This window comes from Xenopus tropicalis, chromosome 1 (genome assembly GCF_000004195.4).
Source record: "Xenopus tropicalis strain Nigerian chromosome 1, UCB_Xtro_10.0, whole genome shotgun sequence".
Classification (NCBI taxonomy): domain Eukaryota; kingdom Metazoa; phylum Chordata; class Amphibia; order Anura; family Pipidae; genus Xenopus; species Xenopus tropicalis.
This window is the reverse complement of record NC_030677.2, coordinates 127,624,655-127,650,811: the sequence shown is the minus strand read 5'-3', so window position 1 is coordinate 127,650,811 and position 26,157 is coordinate 127,624,655. Positions and strand designations below refer to the sequence as shown.

At 37.2% G+C, this 26,157-nt stretch overlaps 1 protein-coding gene across 1 annotated transcript in view; it reads right to left on the bottom strand.

Annotated features, from left to right (window-relative positions):
• Positions 1-7,698: 7,698 nt before the first annotated feature.
• glis3 (GLIS family zinc finger 3) overlaps positions 7,699-26,157 on the bottom strand; it is a 193,456-nt gene continuing 174,997 nt past the window's right edge. The window contains exons 10-11 of the mRNA XM_002934174.5: positions 14,207-14,389; positions 7,699-12,589 (exon numbers count right to left, since the gene is read on the bottom strand). Coding sequence (XP_002934220.1) covers positions 12,453-12,589; positions 14,207-14,389 — 320 coding nt within the window. The 3' untranslated portion in view covers positions 7,699-12,452. The remainder of the gene's footprint in view (positions 12,590-14,206; positions 14,390-26,157) is intronic.

Below are 26,157 nucleotides of genomic sequence, written 5' to 3'. Positions count from 1 at the left end.
TTTTTACTTTCTTCTTACTGAGACCTGCCTTGTCTGGAGCCAATAGCAGGCCTTGGAAAACATGTTTATTGGAATTTACAGGCACTCTTTTAAACAGAGGAAATGTGTATTGATTATGAGTTAATATGGGTTTCAATAGACTGATGTTTTAAAGAATTCACACCTTGCATAATCACACTAATAAGAACTTTACTATTGATTCTTCATATTGTCATTTCTTCCTCAAGAAGGTTTCTGTGTGCTTGTGATCTGCTGCTCTGGCTGACCTTGTGGATAAATACATACGTCACATTCTATGCCCCATTCTTGGGATTCTTGAAAGCAATTTTCTTGATTAATTGTAACATGTCAAGGAGAGCCAGCTAAGTGAATGACTTGTCAGACTTTTATGTATACAGTACTGATGTCAGTTGCTTATTGTTAGCAAGGAAATAGTTTCAGATATTCCGATAGAAGCCTGCAGGTATTGAAAGCAAAAATGTAATCCATGATTAAATATGAGCAATGAAAGGGAGCTCAGAATTAAATGTGAGTCCAAGGCAGGAGTTGTGGGATGAGAGCTTTAGGGTAAAGTTGTACATAGAAATAGAGATTTATGGAACATTCTAGGTGTTTGGTGTGAAAATAGGTCTTATTTTAGAGAGATTGTAAGTTTATCATAAAGTAGCATAGGGATAACCAGGTGAGTATAAGTAATTAGAGACTTTGCATTAAGAAATCCCAATAATGTCAATCCACACCCTATGGACTGCTAGGCCACGTCCCTTTCTACCACAAATGAAACAGCAGGAACTCATGGATTCAATGAACAGGCATGTATAAATGAAACGCAAACTTTATGCTAGGCAAACAAGAACAGTCTTACACGTTTCATGCACAGAGCACTTATAATAATAATAATAATAGGTCCCTTTCCTGTAGAATGGCTGTGGGAACTGATAAGAAAGCAAGGATGCCAGTGAGACAATGGCATCTTATAGGTAAAGCTAAAACTAAACACGACAGTTGCTTTTTACTTCCTTATATGATGTCACACATAGTTCTGACAGCAGGCTTAACTCCTATTGGCTGTGTCTCCTGTCAGTCTGGCACTGCTTCCTGTGCCTGTGCTGCAAAACATTATATTATATTATATTTGTGATATGCTGAGTCTGTTTGCCTATTCCATAGCAAGGGAGGAATTAACCTATAACCTTACAATTTATGCAACAGGTTAGAGTGCACAAGCAACCTATGAATTGGTCCAATAGGAAAAAAGTAAGAGCAAAGCCTGGACGTGATGTAAATAAGTATACAAGGAACTCCCAGACATAACAATGGCATGCCAGGAATTCAAAGTCTCCTGTGGCTGAGAGGTACCTGCACAATGAACAGGCCATGCAGGGTATCAATAGTTCCTAACACGCGTGTACCTTCCCTGTATTTAATGGCCCAATCCTCTCTTCTCACATCCGGGCAGAATCAAGTTAAATGGATCTTAGGATCATTTCCCATTTCATTTCATAAAATTCTAATCCCATACACCTTAATTCATAAAGAACTTTTAGGGTACTTTACCAATTTGATTATAAAATGAGTTTCTTTTCAGTGGTGTGTGTGTGGGGATGGGGGTCCTGCATGCCATGTAAGTGCTACAAGTTCCACACCATTAGATTTTGGCCTTGTTGCTATGGCTGATGGTTAGGTTCTGGCTACTGGCTCGGAGTATTTCATTCCACAACAGGAGGAATCAAACTGACCACAGCTCTGGAAAGTTGAGCAATGGAAGTTTTCTTATAACCTGCTTAAACCATTCACCTTTTACATGCTGAAACCTCTGCCCAGGCATGAAAGTACTGCCATTTCTTGAAAGGAAACAGAAGACACAGAGCTTTATCACTACCAGATAAACAGATTCCTTTTATGCAAAAAAAAGTGCTAATAGTTCCCTTTCCATCACTGCTCTTAATTACTCAACCTTCATTGCTTTCAGGCACATGTAATAGATTTCATTTTGGATGGAAGTCCCTTTTCAAGTATAATGTTGTTGTTTTATGCTACGTTCTTGCTTACAAGCAGGCATACATATTTACTACTTGTGTGTATATATGCGGTGCATGTGCTTTAAGCACGTTACCCAGGTAAATCATAAACTATTCACTCTGTTGTGTGTCCTCTGTCCCTTTGTTTGTTTCTACTCACTTTCCAGAAAGTGGAATTGGTTGTTACTGGATAATGCTGCCTTTGTTACATTCTTGTTCAATGAGGTAAGTCTGTAGGACACAGGCCAAGAACAGTTTTTTTTATTTTTTTTGCAACCTTGCACACCACAACCAGGCAGGCCTTTAACCTTTGAAGCCTTGTGTATTTTAAATAAACAGTAACCTAATGGAAGTCCAGAAATGGCTTCTGTGAATTTCCTACTGATGTTCCATTTTATACCACCGGCAATGGCACAACAACAAAGTTATTATTATGCTACTGTGAAAAGGTGGACATGAGGGCAGGGATACAGTGATTTGTACAACTTAATATGTAGCACATTGTGTTAGACAAACGTTCTTGTGTTGAGTGTGCATTGCCCGGGGTTGGTAGATAATATATCATATAACCTGAGTGCATAAGTATGTAGAATGTCTGAAAGGGCTGAGATCTCCATTCCAAACCTCAGGTCCCTGTTTACAGAGTATCCCCCATATGTAATAAAAGGTGCTAAGTTTGCCCTGGAGCAGCAACCCATACCAGGTAGAATTTCTAATCACCTGTTTAAAAGCCAACATCCTATTGTCTGCTATGGGTTACTGCTCCTGGGCAAACTTAGTGCGTTTTATAACATAACCCCCTAAGTAATGAATTGTGGGTAAAAATCTAGGAAGTTAAACAACTTGTAGAATCCTTTAGAACTTAAGGTATTATGGGTGCCGTAATGCAACAAAAGCTCAAGTAACACAGACTGGACATGCTGAAATCGACATATAATAGGGAAAATATGGACAAAGGCACTGCTGCCTATAGTAAAACATTTGATCGCAGGTAAAGAATGTCTGGATTATGTAATGCTCTTTATTGCCTTGTGTCATTATTTAGGTTTCTTAGTTGTCAGAGCATATATTTTTTAAACCTTGCACTGCACATTAATGGCGGAAAGAAAAAGGAAAATATTTAACTTACAGAATCTGCTGTTGGACTGCAGGTAATTAAATGCATAAAAGTTGCCTTTATGGGGAATTACCACAGGCGGCAGATCTGGAAAGCATGGCAATCTTTTGTAATGTGAAAGGTCGGGTGTATTGTCATGGCTTCCTTCCTTTGGTTAGTGAGCACATATTGGAAATGGAATATTAGTGTATGTGTGCTCAGCACCTGTCAATTCCAATCTCTAGATGGGAGTGTAACAGTGCAGCATGTCATAGCTGCTTCATTGGATCCAGTTGGGATGTTTGCATAACATACACAATACTGAGAAAGGATACGTCTGGATGGCTGAAGGTATGCGTCATCTTATCTTTCTATGTGAGAGCGAGAGAGAAAGCTGACCCAGGCAATGCTAAACTATAAGTTCAATGATCAATCAGAGGATTCTTTTTTCTAATAATCATCCGCAGTTGAACATTTTATTAAACTAGAAGGCCCCCCCGCTGATTTCTTTGAAGCACATTTTCCCATGGCATTAGAAGTGCTCTCTCTATCTGTTTTTATAAAGGCTTTTGTGAGACCAAATTTTAAAGGCATACATTCTAAATCCACCCTGTATATGGACAGGATTTTCTCCCTATATTACCTTTTAAATGGCTGGTATGAGGCCCAAAATATCATATGAATAAATAATATTCAACCTTTGCATTTGTCCCTTTTTATTTATACTTGTTAGTGGAGGCTGCCATATTGCCTGTGCCAAACTTGGTGGTCTCTTAGCGAGCATCAATGGATGGTTCTCTAGCAAATGTAGTTTCAGGATGTTCTAGGCATAAATAAGTTATGTCCTTAAACCCAACTTGGATCTATCTGTAAGCACATTTCAAAGATCAAAAGAATGCTTACTTAACAAAATGTACCTACCTTATGGACAGGTTGTATGATCCAAGCCCAAACACTACAGCTCTTATGCCCCAGTAACCCGTTATCTTTCTGGTCTTGGTTATTCAGTAGGTACAATGGGCTTTTAATGCTACTGAGAAGTTAATTCAAAGAATAAAGCAATCTAAATGTGGCCATTGGTCTGCATTGCATGTAAGACCAAATGGGGAGAACTCCTCCTATACAGCATCTATTTGGAAGCCACAGCAGAATAACCCCCATGCTGCAGGGCTGATTGCTCAGTAGCTTTGGTGCATACCACAGTCTACATTGCTTTCCACTCATACATGTGTTTTATTTCATAGCTGTTCACTTTTATAGACTTTAAACCCGACACTTCTAAAATACTCAGGCCTCATGACTGACTTGTAATGACCTCATGTATATATATATATATAGTGTGCAACTTGGACTTTTCCCCACAGTGAGTTGCCCCAAAACCACTATCATTGATAATTTGATTAGATTTGTTCTTCACACCTCTTGGTTGACAACCCAAGTCTGTTATCCAGAATGCTCGGGACCTGAATTTGGGTCTCCATACCTTAAGTCTACTAAAAAATAATGTAAACATTAATTAAACCCAATAGGATTGTTTTGCCTTCAATAAAGATTGATTATATTTTAGTTGGAATCAAGTACAATGTAATGTTTCATTATTACAGAGAAAAATCTGAATTATTTGATTAAAATGGAGTCGATAGAAGAGGCCCATTCTGTAATTCGGAGCTTTCTGGATAACGGGTTTCCTAATGTCATGTCAGTACCTGCCTCTAACTGACTACAATTACATTCTTTTACTTACATTCCATAACCCTACTCATTACATCATTAATTGATTTTTTTTCTTCTCTTCCTCCCTCTAAATTAGCAGCTTAATTATTAAGCTATAAAAAAAGACAGAAGAATGATTTTGTCACCCTTATGGGCTGATAGCTCATCCGCTCTGCTGGCAGGTTGGTCAGTCACGCAAGGGGTCACTGTTGGTCAGTTGCTGGAAAGGTATGCCAGCCTCTTCACAAGGAACACAAAACCACATTCTTTGTCACAGTTCAGTAACCTAGCCATCTAGTTTGTTAAATCATTAATGGCACACACTGCCAGGTAAATTTACTCAGGCTGTAAATCTATAAATGGCATGGGAAAGATGTGGTACAATGATTTTCCTACAGTATGTCACTAAGAAAACACAATACTAAGCATTAGAGCTTGCAGATAAAACCTCACTCTCACAACTTGTGCAGAGCTTGTCCTGATACAGATCTGAAGAAAAACAAGCCTTCCTTCCTTGCCAGCGCAACCACGTTCTTTGCATTCTTGTCCATTGCAACTCTGTTGCCTCCTTCATCTCAACAACCTGTTTGTTATATCCATTTGTTTCTATGAACAAGATCCCTGTGCCCTTATATGTTCATTTAGTCCTAGTTTAGTTATGGTGTAGTCCTCCCTTAGGGCAATGGCACAGGGGATGTTTTGTTGCCCACGGTAAACCTGTACTAACGCAGGTGAAAAACATACCTAGTGGGATACTGGTGGGAATTTACATTACTGCTGTGGGAAGGAATGCTTTGACGACAACTCAACAAACCATTCCATGTGCCATTTCCCTTAGGTTTGCTTGGCCCTGAAATAAGAGAAAACAGAATACCTGTACTAAAACCCACATCAAGTGTTATCAATAGCCATGTACTGATATCCTGATAAAGATTTATGGGCTGCCTACTGCTCAGCCATCATATTATATTCACAAGCCACTTTATTATGGAAGCAGGAAGTGCATTTATAGAGAAAAAGAACATTTATAAGTAGCAGAACTTGTCCTTCTAGGATCCTAAACAAGTACTTTTTCTGCACCTTAAACATGGATATAGGTTGGATTTTAGTGTGCAAATGCATAGATTAGTGGAGAAACGCTAAATGCTTCTGGCCTAAAGCTGTAGACTTTCGGGAATTTAAAGGAGCAGGTGTATTCTAGGCACCATAGTAGCTCCTCCTCAAATTTAGCTGGGCATCCATTAATGAATTACTGCTAATCATTTGCTGAGGGAAATGACTCAGTTGTAACCAGTCATACATGAATGATGCCTTGCTTGCAGACAAACAGACTTTGTTACAACCCCTTTTCCCAAAAAATTGGAACACTGTGTAAAATATAAATAAAAAGAGAATGGGATGATTTGCAAATAGTTTAAACCCTACATTTAATTGCAAATAGTACAGAAAATACATTAAATGTAGAAACTGAGAAATATTATTGTTGTATGAAAAATATCTGCTCATTTTGAATTTCATGCCAGCAAAACGTTTCAGAAAAGTTGGGACATAAAAATGACTGTGTATTATCGCCATGCCATACCGAGCTAATGCAAGGTTATCATAATGCCACTTACCTTGAAAATGCCGTGTAGTTCTCTCTGGTTCTCTTCTCTCTCTTCTCCCTGAATCCTCCTGAACATGGTCTTCTGACGGTCTCTGGTCCTTTTTCCTCCCCTTCTTCTCCAGTTTACTCCTTTTTTCTCTTTTTTTTTCCTTTTCTATATTTCACTCATTGTTTATAATTAAAGATATCTGACTGTAAGTACTTGCTCTACTTTTACGAGACAAAAATGCTGTAACTATATTGTGAGAAATCCAATAAAGATTTGTTGAAATACAAAAAAAAAAATGACTGTGTAGTGTTGTACTGTCCAAATAAATATAGGGTATAAATGATTTGCAATTTATCCCATTCTAGTTTGACATACTTTCCACACTGTGGCACAACTTTTTTTGAAAATGGGCTTTTATATGGAATGTTAAAAACACAAAAATCCAATTGTTTTATAATGCAGGACTCTCTCCCAGGTCTGAAACATTGGGCCAGATTCAGTTCAGTAAAAGTTCAGTGAAAGTTATTTTATGGTTAATTATGTGAAAACTTATGGACAAGATTTAATTTGAGGAGAAAAAAAACTTTTCTCCTAATTTAGTTCTAGTTTTTTCTGACGGGGGCCCCAGAGGTGGCGTGGGGGCACCTGGGGTAGTAGCCCCGTGGGCCTCACCCACCCCAATTCATCCCTGTGTATAAATAAGTAAAAGATAACAATACCAGTTCTTTCCTTTATATGCAAATCAGAAGGCACCCTGGGAAGCAAAACCATTTTCTTACCTATAATATACATTTTTGGAATACCCTATAGCAGGAATACCCAACCCTTTTTACCACATTGTAATGTAAAAAGTGTTGGTGAGCAACTGAACCATGAAAAAAGTCCTGGGGGTGCCAAATAAGATCCATGATTAGCTATTAGGTAGCCTCTATGTTGATTGGCAGTCTACAGGAGGCTACCAAAATTAGCCTTCAAGTCAGGAATTCAAAACTAAGCACCTGCTTTGAGGCCACTGGGAGCAACACCCAAGGGGTCGGTGAGCACTGGTTGGGGATCACTGCCCTATAGGTTGATACTCAACAGTGGAGAACCAAGGAGCAGGTTTGAAGGAAGGAATCCTGGGAAGGAGACACCCTTTTCACAGCTAAATTCTATATAAGCTTTTAAATCAACTTTCTAATCAAAAACATAATAAATTGCACAGTAAAAAAAGCTGTTCATTTTGGAACAATTACTCAAAAACATTAGCCAAGCAAAGCATTAACATCACAGAAAATGTCAAATATTTCCAGTTTTATTGTGGAGCAATGTGCACAAACCCTTCATTTTTGCTTTCCAATAAGAAGGACATCTTGGGGCCAAAAACAAAATAACTTATGATTATATGAAATATAACTGTGAAAAATCAAGAAAATTGTACATAATAATAGAATATGTTAACACATTGGATGACTTCAAATAAACAATAAGTGTACCATAATACAAAATATCATCGCGATATACAGTTTGATATATGTTGTTTTAAATCTATATGTGATTACATAGAATTCTGTACAAAATGATCTATGATAGAATGGAAAACAATTCCATATATTCCCATGCCAAAGTGCTTGTTATAAACTACAATACACAAGATAATCAGCCATATTTACAGTACAACATAACTTTTTTATTTGTTTTATAATACACAGACAAATAAACCATTTTGGGTTCCCCGAACTCTGGTTTATTATCGTAGCCCAACTTTATGATTTATTTGTTGAAAAATGTGCATTATTATTCTTCATCCTCAAAAAAAGTGCTCTGTAAAAAGAAAACAACAAATCTGCTACTAGGGGATTCCAATAAATGTCGTTCTGACAGCTACATACCGATTTTATATGTTTATAGCAATCCGGCAATTACATTTACAATTGTTTGCTTGGCTAGGGTCTGACAGGTAACTCACAATGCCATACTCTTTCCCATTATTGGCAGAGGGCCCAAGGTCGGCCATCTTTGTGTTACAGCTGTTTGTCACTGAGCATGCAGTGTTGTCATTGTGCAGTTTGTGGAGTAGTAATTTGGGAGTCAGAAAAGGAATTATTTAACCCACGATGTGGGTGCCCATAGCTAATAGATATCTATGAAAAGCAATATATTATGTATTAAGCACCTACAACTCTCTGATTGCTACCCTGGGGCCAGGACATTCTGCCTCTGCAGCTTATGTTAAATGTCAGTCTCGGATGCCACGTTACAAAATGATTGCTTATACTTTTAAAACTAGAGCTCTCCAATAAACGTATGGATAATGGCTCTTTCTGCTCTAACACTGTAACCATATTGCAAATCCATTAACATTACAGTTCCTTTATACAGATATTGTTCAGCTGCTAGTCAGTCCGTTTCCGTATGTGGCCTGTGTTTTTGCCAGAATAAAAGGATCTGTTACTTGCATTGACATGCTGTTTTGCAGCTGCACCAATAAGGAAACAATAGAAAGTGCGGTTTGGGATTAAAAAACATCAGTAGCAGCAGAAGCAGCATGACACTGGACTTTAACAAGTGAAATAATTTTTGAAGCAACATTTGGTTATTTATGCTTTGAAGCAATCATGGCACTAATAGTGATGCACAAGGATACAAATAATAACCACATTTCCAGACTAACTGATAGGAAAGGATGGAGCTTTAGCATTAAATAGTTCTTTTATAAATGGGAAGCATAAGAAATGGATAGTGTGATGACCCCATGCAGGGGGTAGCAGAAATGTACAACTGCAAGGTAGGGCTTAGCCTTATTGCTGGCAGTTCTCTCAACACACTATGCTCCTCCCCTTTACTTCCCCTTCCTGTATGCATAGCCTTTCATATTACTCCAACCAGTGATAAGCTGCTAATGCATATTAAAATAAACATTTAACATTCTTGCACGATTGGATGGAACATTACAAATAGAGAAATGTCTAAATTCCTTCTCATATCATACAAACCATATCTGGCAGGGCACTTTATACAGACCTGTATGCACACCAATCAGCCCAAGCGTAAATATGGGAAACTGACAGTTCTGCACCCACTACTACTTTATAGTATATTCATAATTGGATAACCACATTACATAAATACATGGAGGGGATCATTTTTTCACTTGTTATAGTCTAACTGTATTTCCTATTTCAGCTCAAAAGGTGTAAAATGGTCAGGCAGTGATGAATTATTCACCTCCCCATCTGGACTGTGACATGGAACTATGGAACAGCGTATGTTTCTCCATTTGTTGACTGACAAGAGCTGCCGACCTGATAACATATCGATAACAGTAATACAGAGATGATATCCACTGGACATTTGTGACATCCTAGTGGTTAAAAATGTTATTATAGCAGAGTCCAGTGTCTAATTCTTAAATAATAATAATAATAATAACGTGCAAGGACTTTGTACAGACTGACATACACATATGCACTGTAAACTTCAACTGTAGTCCCTTTCCATCCTGTAAAACATAAGTATTTGAAGCATTTTTATGTGCCTTGAAAGCAGTTTATATTTTCTAACCCATGGAAACCCTCATAACAATGCCATTTAACATTATCCAGCTACCTGATTGTAATACCAGATGCTTTTTTGCAACTATAGACAAAAATTATTCCTGGTATGAAATAGATGCTCAAGAGCTCTTTGCCCCAAAACTAAAACAAAGAAAAGAGAGGTTACATTTACATGTAAACATAAAAATATACTTTTTTAGTAGTATGTGCCATTGGGCAATCCTAAATAGCAAATTGCCATTGTAAGTACTAAGGGCCTCCCCCTGGGATCATGCCATTCACAGTGCACACAAACCAACCAACAGCACACATACATGTTAGGTCACATCAGCCAATTAATAGACAATGTTTTTAACTCTCACACTGCTTCCTGTTACAGTTAGAGCTGCATTATTTCCTGATCTCTGAGGAAACACACAGCCTATCACAAAATGGTGGAAGGGAAAAGATGTAAAAGGGCAATATTTTTTGACATATATATTCCAGTTTGGTAGGATTCTTTAAGAGGCCACTTAATATGATATAAATCTGTTGGTTAAGTATTCATTTATGGGGTTTAGTTTTCCTTTTTACTTTTATTACATTCCCTTATTTGGGTACAGTTCGGTGGTACAAGAAGCTAAATAAGCTTAGCAACATAGTAATTAAGGTTGAAAAAAAGTCATGTCCATCAAGCTAAAATGTGTCAAAATGACACATTCCTTACTAGTAGTTGATTCAGAACTGAGGATACCCCACCTGAAACCATCTCCAATTTGCCTCAGGGGGATAAAAATCCATCTGATTTGAGATGGCAGCTTATTGACTCAAGTATGGGGCCATTCAAAAGGCCTGCTTGACCAATAACTGCCGACAATTGGGCAGATATTTATTGGACAGGTTTAAAAATGCCATTGGAATAACGACACACTCATTGATGTGGCCCTTGCCCCAGTGGTGTGTATTTAAAATCACTGTGATCTGATCATTTGGCCTGATTAGCAACCTCAAGGTGGGCACATTAAAGAAAGACCTGCATGTTTGGTGACCTCCCCAAATGAGCAGAACTGTTAATGTATGGCCAGCTTTAAATATCTGTGTGCTACTGGCCTGTGCATCAAGGAATAATACTAGTAATCTGAAGTTTCTACAAACTGCATTTCTACAGACAAAGTAATTCATTTGCATTGTGAGCAGTATATTCAAGAAATATAGACAAACCAAGGCTCTTCAAAGAGCAATCACAGCCAGTCATACTATAGAATGCTATTTAAGCAAAAACATTTTCTTAATGATCTCCTTTTTTTCTGTGTAATGAAAAACCAGTACCTTGTACTGGATGGCAACTCAGCTGCATTAATTCAAACTGGTTGCAAAACAATCCTAGTGGGCTTATTTAATGTGTTCATGTTTTCTAATAGCTTAAATGCATGGGTATGTATGGTAAAATTACCAAAACACCCCTGATCCAGAAAACCCCAGGTCCCAAGCATTCCAGATAACAGATAACTATATCCCTACTGTATAATGTTTGGGTTCCAGTAACACTGCCATGTAATCTAATGTTTCTTCCTATCAAAATGGCTTGGCTCAAGTTTGTGTCTACTTAACATGAGTAGGGGGGAATAGAGCAGGGATTATCACGTTTTAATGAGGCCTAGCTTGATCATTAAAGTATTTTATCTTGTATTAATGATTATCTATAACATATTGTACATGATGATAACCTTTATTTTATTTGCAGCAAGGCTTCATCTGCTGGTCCCAGTTCCACTTCTCATGGCGTGGGTTTATTTAGAATAAAATACGGACCACTTTGCTACATTTAAAGACCCCCATTTTCACTGCCATTCATTTTTGCTGCTTAGTGCACACTAGTAAAGAGTTGATAAAGCATTTGCATCCTTTTCTGAGCAGTAAAACCCACTTGGGTTACTAGGTTAAAACTGTATATTCTATGCAAAAGAAGGTTCCACATGCAGCAGAGCACATAAGTTCAATTCTTTACATTCCTTCTCCGTGATATAGTCAGTTAGGTCCACTTGCTCACAATCTGAATGCCATATGTGGATTCAAAACATTATGAAAATAGTTTTTGAAACCAGACTTTATGAATGAGATGTTGGTGTTCTGATTTGATGGCACCTTGGTCCTTTGGCTATCACTGCATTACTTCAGGTAGAGACAGGGTGACATTATAATAATGTTGGGCTTCCAGTCGTGCCTTTAGTACTGTATGTTCTGATTCTTTTTTCAAGTGGATTGTGTTCAGTGCATTGCAAAAATCATATAAAATTGCATGTGTACTTTTCAGTTCCTTTATTCCTTCCCTTTCATAGAAAAAAACCTTGGAGACCAATATATATTAAATAAAAAAAAATACATTCACAGGGATTGGCAAACGTATAATTTATTCTCTTGCATATTGTTCTTGAGCTGTTCTCTCCTGTGATGCCTGGCAATTGTTGACCTGTATGCGTTGGCTTGAAAAATTGCACAGTAGAATTAGGCCTCATCCTTCAGTGTAAACCGATGAGAGTTGGCTAGGACAGCGATCTATTGCATTAATTTGAAGGAAACTAGTGTCCTCTGAGCCGTTTCTTTGGGACTCTCCAAAAAGGCCCGCCGAACCACCTGGGAAGTCGTAAACTAGAATTCAAGCAAAGCCATGTGATTAATCATAATTATACATATACTGTACTTATGTTTCTAAAACAGTAGTTTATTTCTTAGAAAAAAGCACCTTTCTACTCTTTAATACGATAATAAGATATATTATGCAGGGGTTACTAAGAGCTAGCATTTATGTAAATATAATCAGCATTCCCATTACACTGTTAACAGGCAACACTTATGTAGAAAAAGCATTCAAGAGAATGGGGGGTGCAGATTCTATAGTTTTTAAACAAGGCCGAATATCAAATCAGTCACAAAAATACTAAACCAAATGTGAACACTTTTTGGCTGAATTGTACTATAAGACTGTAAGATCCTGTAAACAGGGCCTTATTTTTTAAAATTATTGTAAGATCCTTGTTTCTCATAAATCAATGTAAAGCACTGAGTATCCTGCTGGTGCTATATAAATAAATGATGATGTTTTAATTATCAGAAAGAGCTGAAACTTTAATATTGGCATTAATCATATTCTTAATTGTGCAAAGAAAAGATTTTACAGCTAATTAAATATTGAGAATTGACTTTACTATGCCACTCTTCATTATTTTAATATTATTAGCACCATATATTTTCCATCACTCCATAGGACCACCTTTAGTCCAATCAACAAGAAGTCTATTAGCCAGTAGAGATGTTTACAGGGTAACCTTTTTGAAATAAAAATTAACAAAAGTGGTATAAAGGTTACCCTGTAAACATTTTGACTGGCTAGTACAGTACATCACCTTTTCCTGCACCAGTAGAGATATGGGAGGGGTATTTTTACTTTTTATGTTGAACACAATATGCCTACAATTTCCCTGGAATGAGACAATGTGTAGAACACCATACAGAAGAGAACTGGTATACCTAAGGCAGGTCTAAAATAACCAGGGCTGGAAATAGGGGTAGGCAGAAGCGGTACATACATAAGGTGCAAGTGTGGGGGGCAATGAGTATGTACCTTTTGGCTAGCTTCCCCAATTTTCAGAATGTCTAAAGTCCAGATTGTGCACATGATTTAATGCTGGGGGGCTTGCGAAGAAGGGGAGCGCAGGAGATGGTGCATACACAGTCACTTTTGTTAGGAGAGGAGTGGGTGCAGAGGGGTGCTTGCTCAGCACTGGTAATAACTGTGCAATTTTTAGGGAAAAGGATATTTCACCTTTCAATAAACTTAGATGTACCTATACTAAACAATTTCAACTAGTCTTAATTTTGTATGGTTTCTAAATGATTCTGCCTCTTTCCGTTCAGAGAAAATGCTGACTGGCTGGCTCACTGACCCTAACAACCAATAAACTGACTGTAAGGTTTCAGTGTTATTATTAGTCTTGTGTTTTATTTTTTATCTTTCTGTTAAGCCCCTCTATGCATCTATAATTATGATTTTTAATCTGCTGCTTGGTTGCTAGGGTAAGTAAAACCTGGCAACCAGAATTCAGTTACAATTACAAGCTTGGCAGCTGCACAACAAAAACCGGAATGCTAAAAAACACAAAAAACAACTGTCCCCAACTACCCCTTTGCCCCTTTTGAAAACCTCATTGCTCTTAGGTGACAAGGAGCAGCCAAAAGAGTAAAATAATGACACAGCACTCATTTTACCTGTAATGCCAGAGTGAGAGGTAAAAGCCCTGTGGAAGCCATCAAATTCAGTTTTGTTTCCACAAGCATGAGACAAGCAGTCCTCGAATGGAGGTCCCATATTGCATGCGCTGCCATGCTGCATATTTCTCTGAGAATCGTTGTAATGTGGAGGACAAAACGTCTGCAGCTGCCCATAAAATCCTAATAAGAAAAATAAATGAAACTACAGTTAAATTCTCATCAACATACAATTTTCAGTAGATTTGATTCTTGTGGAAAACTACTTTCCATCGTAACTTGGAAACACACTCGGCTATAACCTAGGTGACACAGTTTCCTGGATAACATACTGGGCATTAAATACTACTAAGCCTAAATGGAAAGAGATTATACACTTGCACAATAAAAATAGTTCTACCTCGCATTTTGTGCTCCTCAAAAAATCATAGTGCCTTTATATTAAAGGGAATTTAGGACAGAATGTAATTTGCTGTGTGTGACAGAGGCCCTGCAAAGGAACTCTTTATATATCCCAGCAAGGCCCAGTATCTAAGGGCTATATGCCTGGGCAATGTTCATTTATACAATACCTTAAAGCTGGCACTGTGGAGTTCACAATGCTTCTTAAACTTGCAAAAGAAATGTATTTTCTGGACCATTTAGAGGTTATTTAATTTTACATCAATGCCCCAAAAGAAATCTTTTGTGATTTGAAATTCCACTTTTGTGTTGGCCAAGTACAAGTAGCTACTATGAGCCCAGTGGGGCGTTGGAACACTTAAAATGAATTTACCCTATATAGACCTCTTACCTAACTATTATGAGTCTATTCCATATAATAAAAACATAAGAAGGAAACAAAGGTAATGCAAGGGAACGTATAAATAGGACCGTCGGCGTCTAATCTCTCCAAAAGGCATCGTTTCGGTTTTTTTAAGTCGTGCAAGGTTTCCTCCTGCAGGCAAGTTTGTGCGACTTCGGAAAACCAAAGCAATTCTTAGGCCGTTGCACCAGTAATTTGTATTGTTGCCGGTGGAGGGGCATATTGGGGAGATTATCCTCCGTGGTAGCAGAGATCTATTGCAGGCAACTAAATCTCTCAATGGGACATCAGCCTTATTTTATTTTACAATATCACTGCTGTCTTCTACTGGAAATAAAGTGTAAACTAGCAACACGTTACACTGCATCTGATACTACTCACATGGATTTATACTGTTAATCTGTGGTGGAGGCGGGGGAGATTTTTCTTACAAAAATTAATCTATTACATAGGTACCTGAGAGTTGCCCCAACTGCATCACAACCCCCCCCCCCCCCCCCAGTTTTTGCTAAAATAAGGTGGGGAAAGTCTAACTTCTCAGTAGCAATTAGTGGAATAACAATGGGCAACTCCATGCTTCAGCTGAACAGACATGCAGTGAACCTATTTCTAATTACAGGGGCTCGGAAAGCCGAAAGGATCTGATTTAAATCCATATGGGAGTTTTTTGTATCCACAATTATGATGAAATGCTTGACTCTGATTAATCCCTGATTGTAGGCAAATGTTAAAATAAAATATATTTAGAAAATAGAGATCTAGTAATTATATTAGCCTGAAATTTAATCTGAGATAAATTCACTTAATAAGGGAAAGTACGTTGTAGAATGTTTTTTTTTTGGAAATCTACTTTTTCTTATTTGAACACTAAGAAAAATATCTGTTAGAGACTCTTAGAAGAATCATTCTTCCTGTTACAGAAGATTGTGTGTCCTTTTAGGAACCTGTAATTTTGAGAGGTTGTGCTGTCAAGTTGTATGTGTAGTTCAACTGGTAATTATACTTCTGCCATAAATAATGTTTTCAACAAAAATGTCAAACCTCACTGACGCCTATTTATTATTAGTGCAAGTAATGGCATAGGAATGGTGAATGTGCATAGAGCTATTTTGTGTTTTTTATATACCACGTGAAAAGTAGGGCTGTAAAAAACAATAACGGTACTGAGGAAATAATGGAATTCTCGATATAAATCTGCCCTAGATACACCATGCGCCAAATTCATATTTAACCCAAGCAGCCAGGATCTGTGAGAATGAGAAAGAGGTTAGAAGCAAACAGATTGCCTGAATGTGCAGCCAGCCTGGGACAGGGGTAGATCAGTACGATATGAATCAGTCAGACAGTCTGTCACTAAAGTCACACTGTGAGAGACTTGGCATATACAACACAACCTGCAAGTACAGTCAGTGGGAGAAGGGCTATAATCAGTTACACAGCCTGTAACTACAGTGCAGCTGGGTAGGAGAGTTTAGAATCAGCAAGGCAGTCTGCAACTGACATAACCCAGTTAAGAGAACAATCCTAAAATATAAATAAACAAGATCTCTTTCTTATCCTTCTAAGAACAGTTAGTTCAGATTTGTGATTGGTATGTTCTCCCTTTGTCTTGATGATGTAGCTACCCTTTACACGTGGGCTCTCCTGCCATAAGGCATCGTGAAAGCCACCTCAGGGCAGCAGAGGGGCAAGGATTGCCTCTACCCTTAATAACTCATTACTGCACATTTAGCTGTAGCTGCATATTCACAATCAATATATTTTCAATGAGATGAGATATGGTTCATAATTTCCAGAATTATATGCTCGAGTAAGATCTTGGAAAGTTCCTATACATTGACTATAGTAATTGAGAATGTAAAAAGCTGCATATGTGAAAATTAGGCACCAGGCAAAGCAGGCACATTCTTTCTTTCACACGACTGCCGTTCTGTACGTGATTACACTCCGTTTTTCCACAACCAAACCACAGAAATGCAGTGAAGATTTGTTTTTTTGCAACATGAGTCTGTGAGTTTCATAGTACTTTGCTTAATCTAGATTATATTGCTAATACTAGCATCCTGAACTTGAAAGGGTAAACAAGAAAAAAGCGAGGCACCATTTTCACTGCGTGTGTCACGGAACATGTGTATTGTATTAACTCAGCATTTCAGCATGAGCTGTGAGACGTAAAATGGTGAGCAAGCATTCATGACTCGACTACACACTTTATGTCTCATCATTTCTTTGCCAAGATGTTTATCACTGTTTCCAAGAACTATTTTATCACATTCTCAAATTCTCCCAATACAAATTTATTACTTGAAATCTGCACTTTGATTCAAGAAGCTTTTGAGTTTCACCAAATAGAGTTTATAAGGTTTTTCAGAAAGCAAGTAAAGTATGCTTATTATAATATAAGTATTGCCATTATTATTACTGGCATTCCAGCAATGGTACAGCAATATAGTTCTAAGCAGTCAAGGAAGGATTGTATACCCTATATGCACAGCAACTATTAACCCTTATTCCTAGAGGTTTACATAATACTTTCGAGTGTAGTGGACTAACCTGTACTGGCAGAGCTAATGGTAAAGGGAATGCTAATAGGAGAAATAAGCCCTAAAAACAACTGTTGGTAGAAATGCCATATTTTATATACTGAACTTACTGCACCAGCTTAAATTTTTAGAATCTCTATAACAGTAATGATCCAGGCCTTTAAAGTGCACAGGGGGTCACCATCTTATTGTCAGAAGTGGCAGTGACACTCAAATGCTCAATGTGCTCTGGGAAGCTAAGCTTAGGTGTTGTAGCAAATTATTAAGCAGAAAATGAGGTAAATCTGTTATAGAAACTGATACCACAGGGCTGATGCTAATTGCATTTGATTCTAAACTGCCATGTACTAATAATCTAGAATCTAATTACTAATCAGCCTCACATCATGACATTTATATTCTTGAGATGCAGTTTATTATGAGTTGGTCCCTGAGCTCAGTAAGAGACCGCAGCACAGAGTATGTGCATGGAATCAGCAGAAAAGAATATGGGAATCTACTGGGGGGTATATTTAAAGAGCTGTGGTTGCTTGGGCTGGTACAGAAGCCCAAAACATAATGTGCAGCATTCTAACCCACTTCTTTGTTAAGTTTTAATTCTTCTTTAATATAAAGTGAACCAAGAGCTGCAGTGCAGTACAATACCCCTTTGGTTTGTTCCAGTGTACTCTGGAGTACTCACAGAAATAATTATATTGACCTTTTTTTGTGACAGTGTCCTTTGGAATACCCAGTTCAGTGCAGGCCTATCACCTCTCCAACAATGCTAAGAAAGTAAATGGCTGTTACTAACACTCTAGAAAGTTGTTCACTGTAAAAATGCACTTACAACTGAGAGGTTCACACCTGACTAAAAACTAATATTCTAATTCCATTACTAATATATCCAGCATCAAACTACAAAATGTATCACAGCCACATATTGGCTTTTTTTTTTGGTGCATGATATTGTGCATTGTATTGGCACTTATATGTGGCTACCCGCTTCATCTTCAAGCGCTTCTCTGCCTACCAGCCACTCAAAAAGTAAACAAATGCCATATTCACAGACTACCATATTATAGAAGCACTTACAGGTCACCAAAGTTCATATGTTTAGACACTATAGTCGAGCTTCATACTCTATTCCTACCACCTAACTACCACAGTTATCATACTTTTTCTATACTATCTATACTATCATACCCCTTTTTAAATTTAATTTCTTCAATTAATCCACTTAAGAACTTTTTATCCTCCCCATTCACCTTCCTTTTGTGTCATGAATTTGTAGTCTTTAACCTTGTTTACTGAATTCTTGTTTTTCTCTCTCTGGAAATCAGTCAATACATAAAGAAAACTCGTTGTGCTTATACACCAAGAGGGTTATGCAAAAGAGAGCACTAAGTTTGTCCAGAAGCTGTAATGCATAGCAACCATTGTATTGGTTGCTATGGGTTACTGCTCCTGGACAAACTTTGTATTACTTATGGGGGCAAGAAATTAAAAGACATATTCAAGGTATAATAACAAGTGTTTTATAACCATGCATAATTTCCACTAAATTCTGCACAACTTTTTTTTTTCAAAGTTGAAAAAACTGCTGTTTACTGCTTTACAGCAAATGTTATTAGTATTATAAAATACTGCAATAAGAATCCCTGTGTAACTTACTAACTTTATTCTAATTCTCCAATTATTTTAGATTCCTAAACAGCAACACCAATTACTTTTTATAAACCATGACAGGTCCAGAATAGAGGGAAAGACTAAAGCTTCTGCCCCCACTTCAGCATGTTGGGAAACCAGTGCTAGGTTAGGCATTACTGCATTCCATCAGGAATGCCATCCTAGAATACCTGCATACCAAGTTCTTTCTAGACATAGGGTCCCTAAATCTAATTACACTATATTACTGTTAGACTATACAGAATCTAAGAATTTTTCTTTGTATTTTATTCATACTGAAGTATTATTGTTTGCATGTTCCTCTGGCAAATACACTAGCACTAACTAAATGGTGAACCCAACTTCAAAAAACTTTTGGAATATGAAAAAATAACAACATACAAGTAGACTTTTTGTTAGAATATATACCTTTGAAATGTTGTAATAAATTCAACAGTGTGAAATCGCCTAAAACATAATTCAGTTAATACCCACAAAATCCATACAAGACAGCAACACATCAATCCCTCACATAAAAGGCCTTCATACCTGACTAGGTCTCCTATTAGTAGGAGACAGTATTTATTACCTCAATTAACTGCTTAGACCCTTTTTCTGCTGTCCCCATACAAGAGATGGGTCAGTCCAACACACAAGATAGTTTTTTTCCCCCTGTCAGAAACCTGCAGCTGCATAATACAAGTAGTTGATAGAGTGCTTAGTCAATCTTGGAGCTGTTTCATAGTTTCCTTTAAAGTATTAACACTTACGGATTTCTATTAGTTTGTGAGACACTCAACCTTTCAGCAGGGAAGTACTTACAACCCTGCTCTGTTCCCTAAGCATGTTGGCTGCTAAGTGCTTTTTTTTATTTCCTGGGTACAGCTAATATAAATGGAGTTGACAGGTTGCAGGCTACACATCAAGATAGAAAAATGTTGCCATTGTTAGGAAACAGATTGAAAAGAAAGTTTAGTGTCTATAGTTACAGCACTGTAAATCATGAACAGGAAAATAGTCCTAAACTGTTTGGTTTCTAGCTGAAACAGACCATATAACTGTTGCCACTGAAGAATACCCATGAATCTCTCAGGCACCTGCCTTAAAAGACTTGTGTTTATTTTGGGGAAATAAAACAGGATTTCACATTAAATAGAGTCATTCTAGGAGTTACTCTCCTGAAAAAAAACTAAATGTTTTGCCCAGAAGTTTGGCAGGATTTATTTGGGCAAAAGGATGAACTTAAAGCATATGGCTATTTACAATCTCAGATACTAGGAATCTCTGTGCTATTTAGGGATCTTCTGAATGCAGTTCAGTGGGTGATATAACAGAAAGAAGAAAAACTGGCTACAATATAAGAGGTATCTAATAAAGTAAAATAGTGTCATATTCCAGAATGCAGTAAACAGAGTTAGGTATATTCCAATAGATTATGTCCATAATATTTTATATATGTAGGTGCCAGTGACTGAGATTGATTGAGTTACTAAGATTACTAGAGACTAGATTAGTTACTTAAAATAATGAGATGCACAAATGGAATTGCCGTCTGCTCTCTTCTTTTAGAACTGTAATGTAGACTATGCAAGAAATGCAGACCTGATTGCTACATGCAAAGTTTTTTTACTATAATCATAGCAGATATCTCAGCTATAGGTCCATTGGGGGCACATCTAGGAGGTAGCAAAAGAAGATGAATGCCAACGATCCCTGTACTTCAGTGGGATTGCTCCCACAGCCCAAAATTAAACTGGGAGGGTACCTTTTAGTTTAAAAAAATAATTGTGTACTTGTGGGCTAGGGGTATGTAATAAAGAAATTGTGTTTCAACCATTGCTTCTCTTCACTTCCTGCAGTTCTGATAGCTCAGGGTTCGATCCAACCAAAAGAATAATACAAGGTTGCCAGTACTATGTATTGTATCTGCCTGTTCACACCATGAGCTTTTCAATGAGATATCCTATATGACTGGACAGTGTATGGCCACCTTAAATGAGAACATTTCCTAGCATAACCCCGGAGAGCATTTACATAAAAATAAACTTAGCTATCCACTATAGAAAAACTAAAGAAAGATGTGCACTGAACACTAAAACAACCATACTAGTGCTTAAAACTCTCATATCATAAATTATCCTTTAGATTTAATGTTTCTTTTTTAATCATCATTCCATTTTAATACCAATTTCTTACAAAGCTTTGAGCAGAATCACAAGGTTTGGGGATGACCCTCCGTGGAGGCTGTATTTTAATCTCAACTTATTGCACATACTCCCTGGTGATAAAGAAGTTCACTGATAGTGAGCCAATAAATGTGTAAGGCTACACTCATGCCAAATCTGCTGTGTTTTCTATAATCTCTTGTTCTGCAGCGTTTGTAAATGAGAAGTTGGAAAGCTAAAAAGAAAAACAAATGCATATTGTGGTCTTTTTTATAATAAAGAAAAGGCACATATAAATTCAAGAAGAATGACCAATGCCTGTGTTTAAATTACTGGGTTTTGTACACTGGGTATGTTTTGTAAATCAGAATAACCAACTTATTTCTTGGAAAGTGTCACTAGAATAACACAGTGATAAACAGTCGACATTTCAGCTAAAACTGGAAAACTAAGAAATGCATAAAGATGTTATTCTTGACCTTTCCGTAAGAACAATATTTTTTCTCAGGCTTTGCATACTTGCCCTTATTGGACTGAAGTTTCTCTACACCAGATTAATGTGATTTATATTTTCTCCTCCTTCAGCTCATGAATAAAATATCTATTTCAGGTTTTTCCTTTAAAAAAAGTACTTTCAAAAGCCCTTAGGGCTATGAAACATGAGGCATTTTGAGCATCACCAATGAAAAGCATTAATCAAATTGTTGCCACGGGCTACATAGGTAGCCCTGGGCCCACAACTCTTACCTGAAAGTACACTGCATGGATTAGACCTTTTTATTATGTAAAGCGAAGTGTACAGCATACATACTGAAGTAGCTTATAGTTAAGAAAAGGACAAAGCAATGTCTTTGGTTCCACTCACATTAAAGGGATTCTGTCATGATTTTTAGGGTGTAGGTTTTTGTTTTCTAAATTATACTGTGTACATTGCAGATAATTTATAATACAACTTAAAATGTTATTCTTGAATTCTAGTTGTAATATTGGTGTGTAGGCAGCCATCTCAGTGCATTGTGCCTGAGTCTGAGCTTTCAGAAGGAGTCAGCACTACACAATAGAACAGCATTTATATAAGCTATTGTTTCTCCTACTACCATGTAACTGGAGGAGTCATGGCTGGACTTGGGTGATTTACTATTGATTGCTATTCTCATATCTACCACTAGGCGAAGCATTGGAGTGTATTTAGCAATGCAGGTGTCAGGGAGCTGTTATCTTCTTACCTACCCTTTGTTCTGCTGATGGGCTACTTGGTGGGAAAGGGAGGGGGAGAAATCACGCCAACTTGCAGCACGGCATTAAAGAATGACTTAAGTTTATCTGAGCACATGTCACATGGCTGAGGGCACCTGGGAAACTAAGAAAATCTAGCCCTACATCAAATTTAAAAATGGAATATATAAAAATCTGTTTGCTCTTTTGAAAAACAGATTTCAGTGCTGGAGGAAATTCTGGTTGAGGTGCATGTTCTTGTGACAGAATCTCTTTAATAGTTGAGTTTGAAGCAAGGCACAGGTCCATCAAGTTCAAGCTTTAAGACATAAGGACTTTGGACCAAATGGCTTTTGATCTCTGCTACCCAAAAGCAGGGATTAATGAATTGGGGGTTCAGTGCTGGCTCTAGACAGAAATGGAAAGTAAGTTAAAATGTATGCAATTAACAACTGTCTCTAAAAATATGCACTGACTCATTCAGGGATAAAATGACAGAGCTGATGGCTACTGAGTAGCACCGAGATCAAAACACCTTATGACGTATAGCCCTAAGGGACACAGCAGTAGCAATTCAGAGCAATTGCTCTATGTTTATTTTGGTGTTTGATTGGCACCAAAATGAACTCACTTCACATTTCTGATGTCTAGTATGCAGTTAGATATTAGGAATACTGCCTGTCAAAACAAAAATGGTAAAAATAAATAAGTGAAACAGTTGCTTACAGTTTTCTCTTAACCTCCACATACAATAAATAATTAAAACAACTAACAAACTCTGTTATTACATCATAAGGGGTTGAGTCAATGTTTTGCTTGTGAATGAAAAAGGCATTTGAAATTAATCAGAATACTTACAATTTAGAAGTATAATATTAAGTCTATATACACACACATACACTTCATTAGCCATGTTTTTAGGGGTGGCCTTTGGAGACCCTATTCAGAAAGTGGGGGGTACCCAAGATTCACTGTTACCAAAACTTTTATCACACATAAATTACAGTGAAGCTGAAATGATTAGTTATTATGTACTATGTATATCCACTAAAAGAGAATATATTAAACTTTACAGACCTTCTAAACCTTGTTCCATGGCTCCTACAGTTAGATCCCATACAGGGGCTCCCACTCAATATACCACAAAGAGTGCTATTTTTCCCTTGGGACAGCTTTTCAACTGCCAACTGATCAATTTTTAAAGCACTATAGAAAAAAAGGTGCCAAAAAATTGAAACATGAATTATCTGTATAAATAGCTATGTTTTGTAATGTATATGAATGTAATAAATATGTCAGTTTACAGTGTGGTGTGTAAAATGTACCTCACTGTAAAAACAGTGCCTAAATATTCCTGTATTTACAAAATCAGAAAAGTGGAACAACTGGGGGTACAGGGGTTGTAAGTACACCCAGCTACGTGTGTAAAACCAATGCAAAAATTGGGGGCTCGGCTGCAGATTCTGCACCTGGGCCTTCCAGTCATAGTTTAGTTACTAATAGTGCATTTTGAAGAGTTTTTGAGAACATTATCTTAGATTCAGCTTACAACAGTATGAGCTCACATAATTGGAACTGCCTAAGCAGTTACACTCTTATTTATTTATAAATTACATTTGGAAGAATGGAGATAATCATGTATAGCGGCTGCCGACTAATCAAGAGGAAAAATTACTGTCTTAAATAAAATAGCCACATGGGATTTTATGTTACTGTCTGTGGAGCCATTTATCATGTTCAACTAAAAATGAATATGCAAACTTAAACTTAGCACTGATGATTGAAATTAACTCTACAACTTTCTTAAATGTAGTATATACATATATAACAATTATTGTATAAATGCATTCATTCCCTTCTGTAATATGCCATTTAATGAATATTTGTCTGTTATTTAGGAATAAATGAACAAGAAAACAAATGTAATTTACAGCATATAACTGGTGTATCTATTGGGTCTTAATAAGGGTAGTACTGTTAGTAGCAACTATTAAGGCCGGGATGTAATGGGAGATCTGCAAACTGATGATTTACTGGTACTTGACACTCACTTAGTTCACTGTGAAGTTCCTTTAACCTTACTTGTCTTTAAAAGAATGCTGAGATATCAATACCCACTGTTGCCCAATATATATATAAAAATAAAAATATGTATGTATATATATATATATATATATATATTATATATTCCGCATATATTATTGTGGGATTTGACAAGGTGTTCTAGGAAAACAATTGGTAGAAGGCTATGGACAGTGATAAATATTGATTTTCATCACATTGATTGAAATGGGCAATCAAATACATTTGGAAAACAACTCTTAAATTCAAACTGATAGGAATTCAGCAGGATTCCAATAAAAATACTAGTTTTCTTCCCAATCCTTTTGACATTCAGCTCTTCAAGTTAAAGGAGAAACTGATAAAAGACAACAATATTGGGAAGGCAATATTTAATGCATGTATTCCCATTGTTTATAATTATAAACATTTTCACTTCTCTATGGATGAAAACTGCATCAGCAATCAGCATTTCTCTATTTGCTTGATTGAAATTACTGGAACAAATTCTGCCACTTCAACAAAGATACCCTCATTCCTAGCTTAATCCCTCCATTAGAATAGCCTTAAAGTGGCCATATACAGGTAGATTTAAGCTGCTGAAGTCCTTCAGACCGAATCGGCAGCTTATCTGCTGTGTATTGGGCCTCCGACAAGCCTTCCTGACTGATGTCTGGCCTAAATTCATCCAGATGTCAATCAGACAAGCTTGATATTCCCTATGCCTTTCATTGCAATGAAAAGTTTGGCCCCTGGACCAAGCAATCGGATTAGAACAATATTGCCCACCTTAGGTGGGCATATTAGTTGAAAGATTTGCTTGTTTGGTGACCTCGCCAAAAGAACAGATTTTATAGTGTATGGCCACCTTAAACCAGTGCTGTCCAGCTTTTTACATGTAGTTGGCAGATTACTTCTCATATAGCATGATCTAGGGCCAGATGAAATAAAAATGATGATGTCAGGCAGTGAAGTCTATGGAGCCTTTGAGCAGACTGGGGGCTGTAATATCTTTTGGAGGGTCATATCCAGCCCGCAGGTCTCCAGATGGACAGCAAGAGATGGGTATGTGAACTGATTACTGTTGTTGGAAAAAAACCCTCAGTGCTGGCATATATATAGACAGAAAACTAGGTTATCACAGTAGAAGCTTCCATATTCCATGACAAACATGAATCCTCACTAGAGAACAAGCAGTGCATGAGTACACACAGCTCTGTGACTGCTGTGTAGCAAACATCTTTAGAGTAAATCATAGAATGTATTATGGCATTACAACTCAGCACAATATTAAAGCTAAATGGAAAAACCCTCATTAAAAATGGGTTAGCTGACCACAATGGCTTGACGTGGGTATATCTGGCCAAATCTAGATACTTTTATGTTATAATAGAAGTAGTTGAGTAAAATGGTAACAGATTTTCAATTTCAACCAATCGAATAAATACAAGCACTTATTATCCTAACGGCAATATGGTTTCTATGGGTTAAGCTTATGTTCCTAGCAATGTCAGT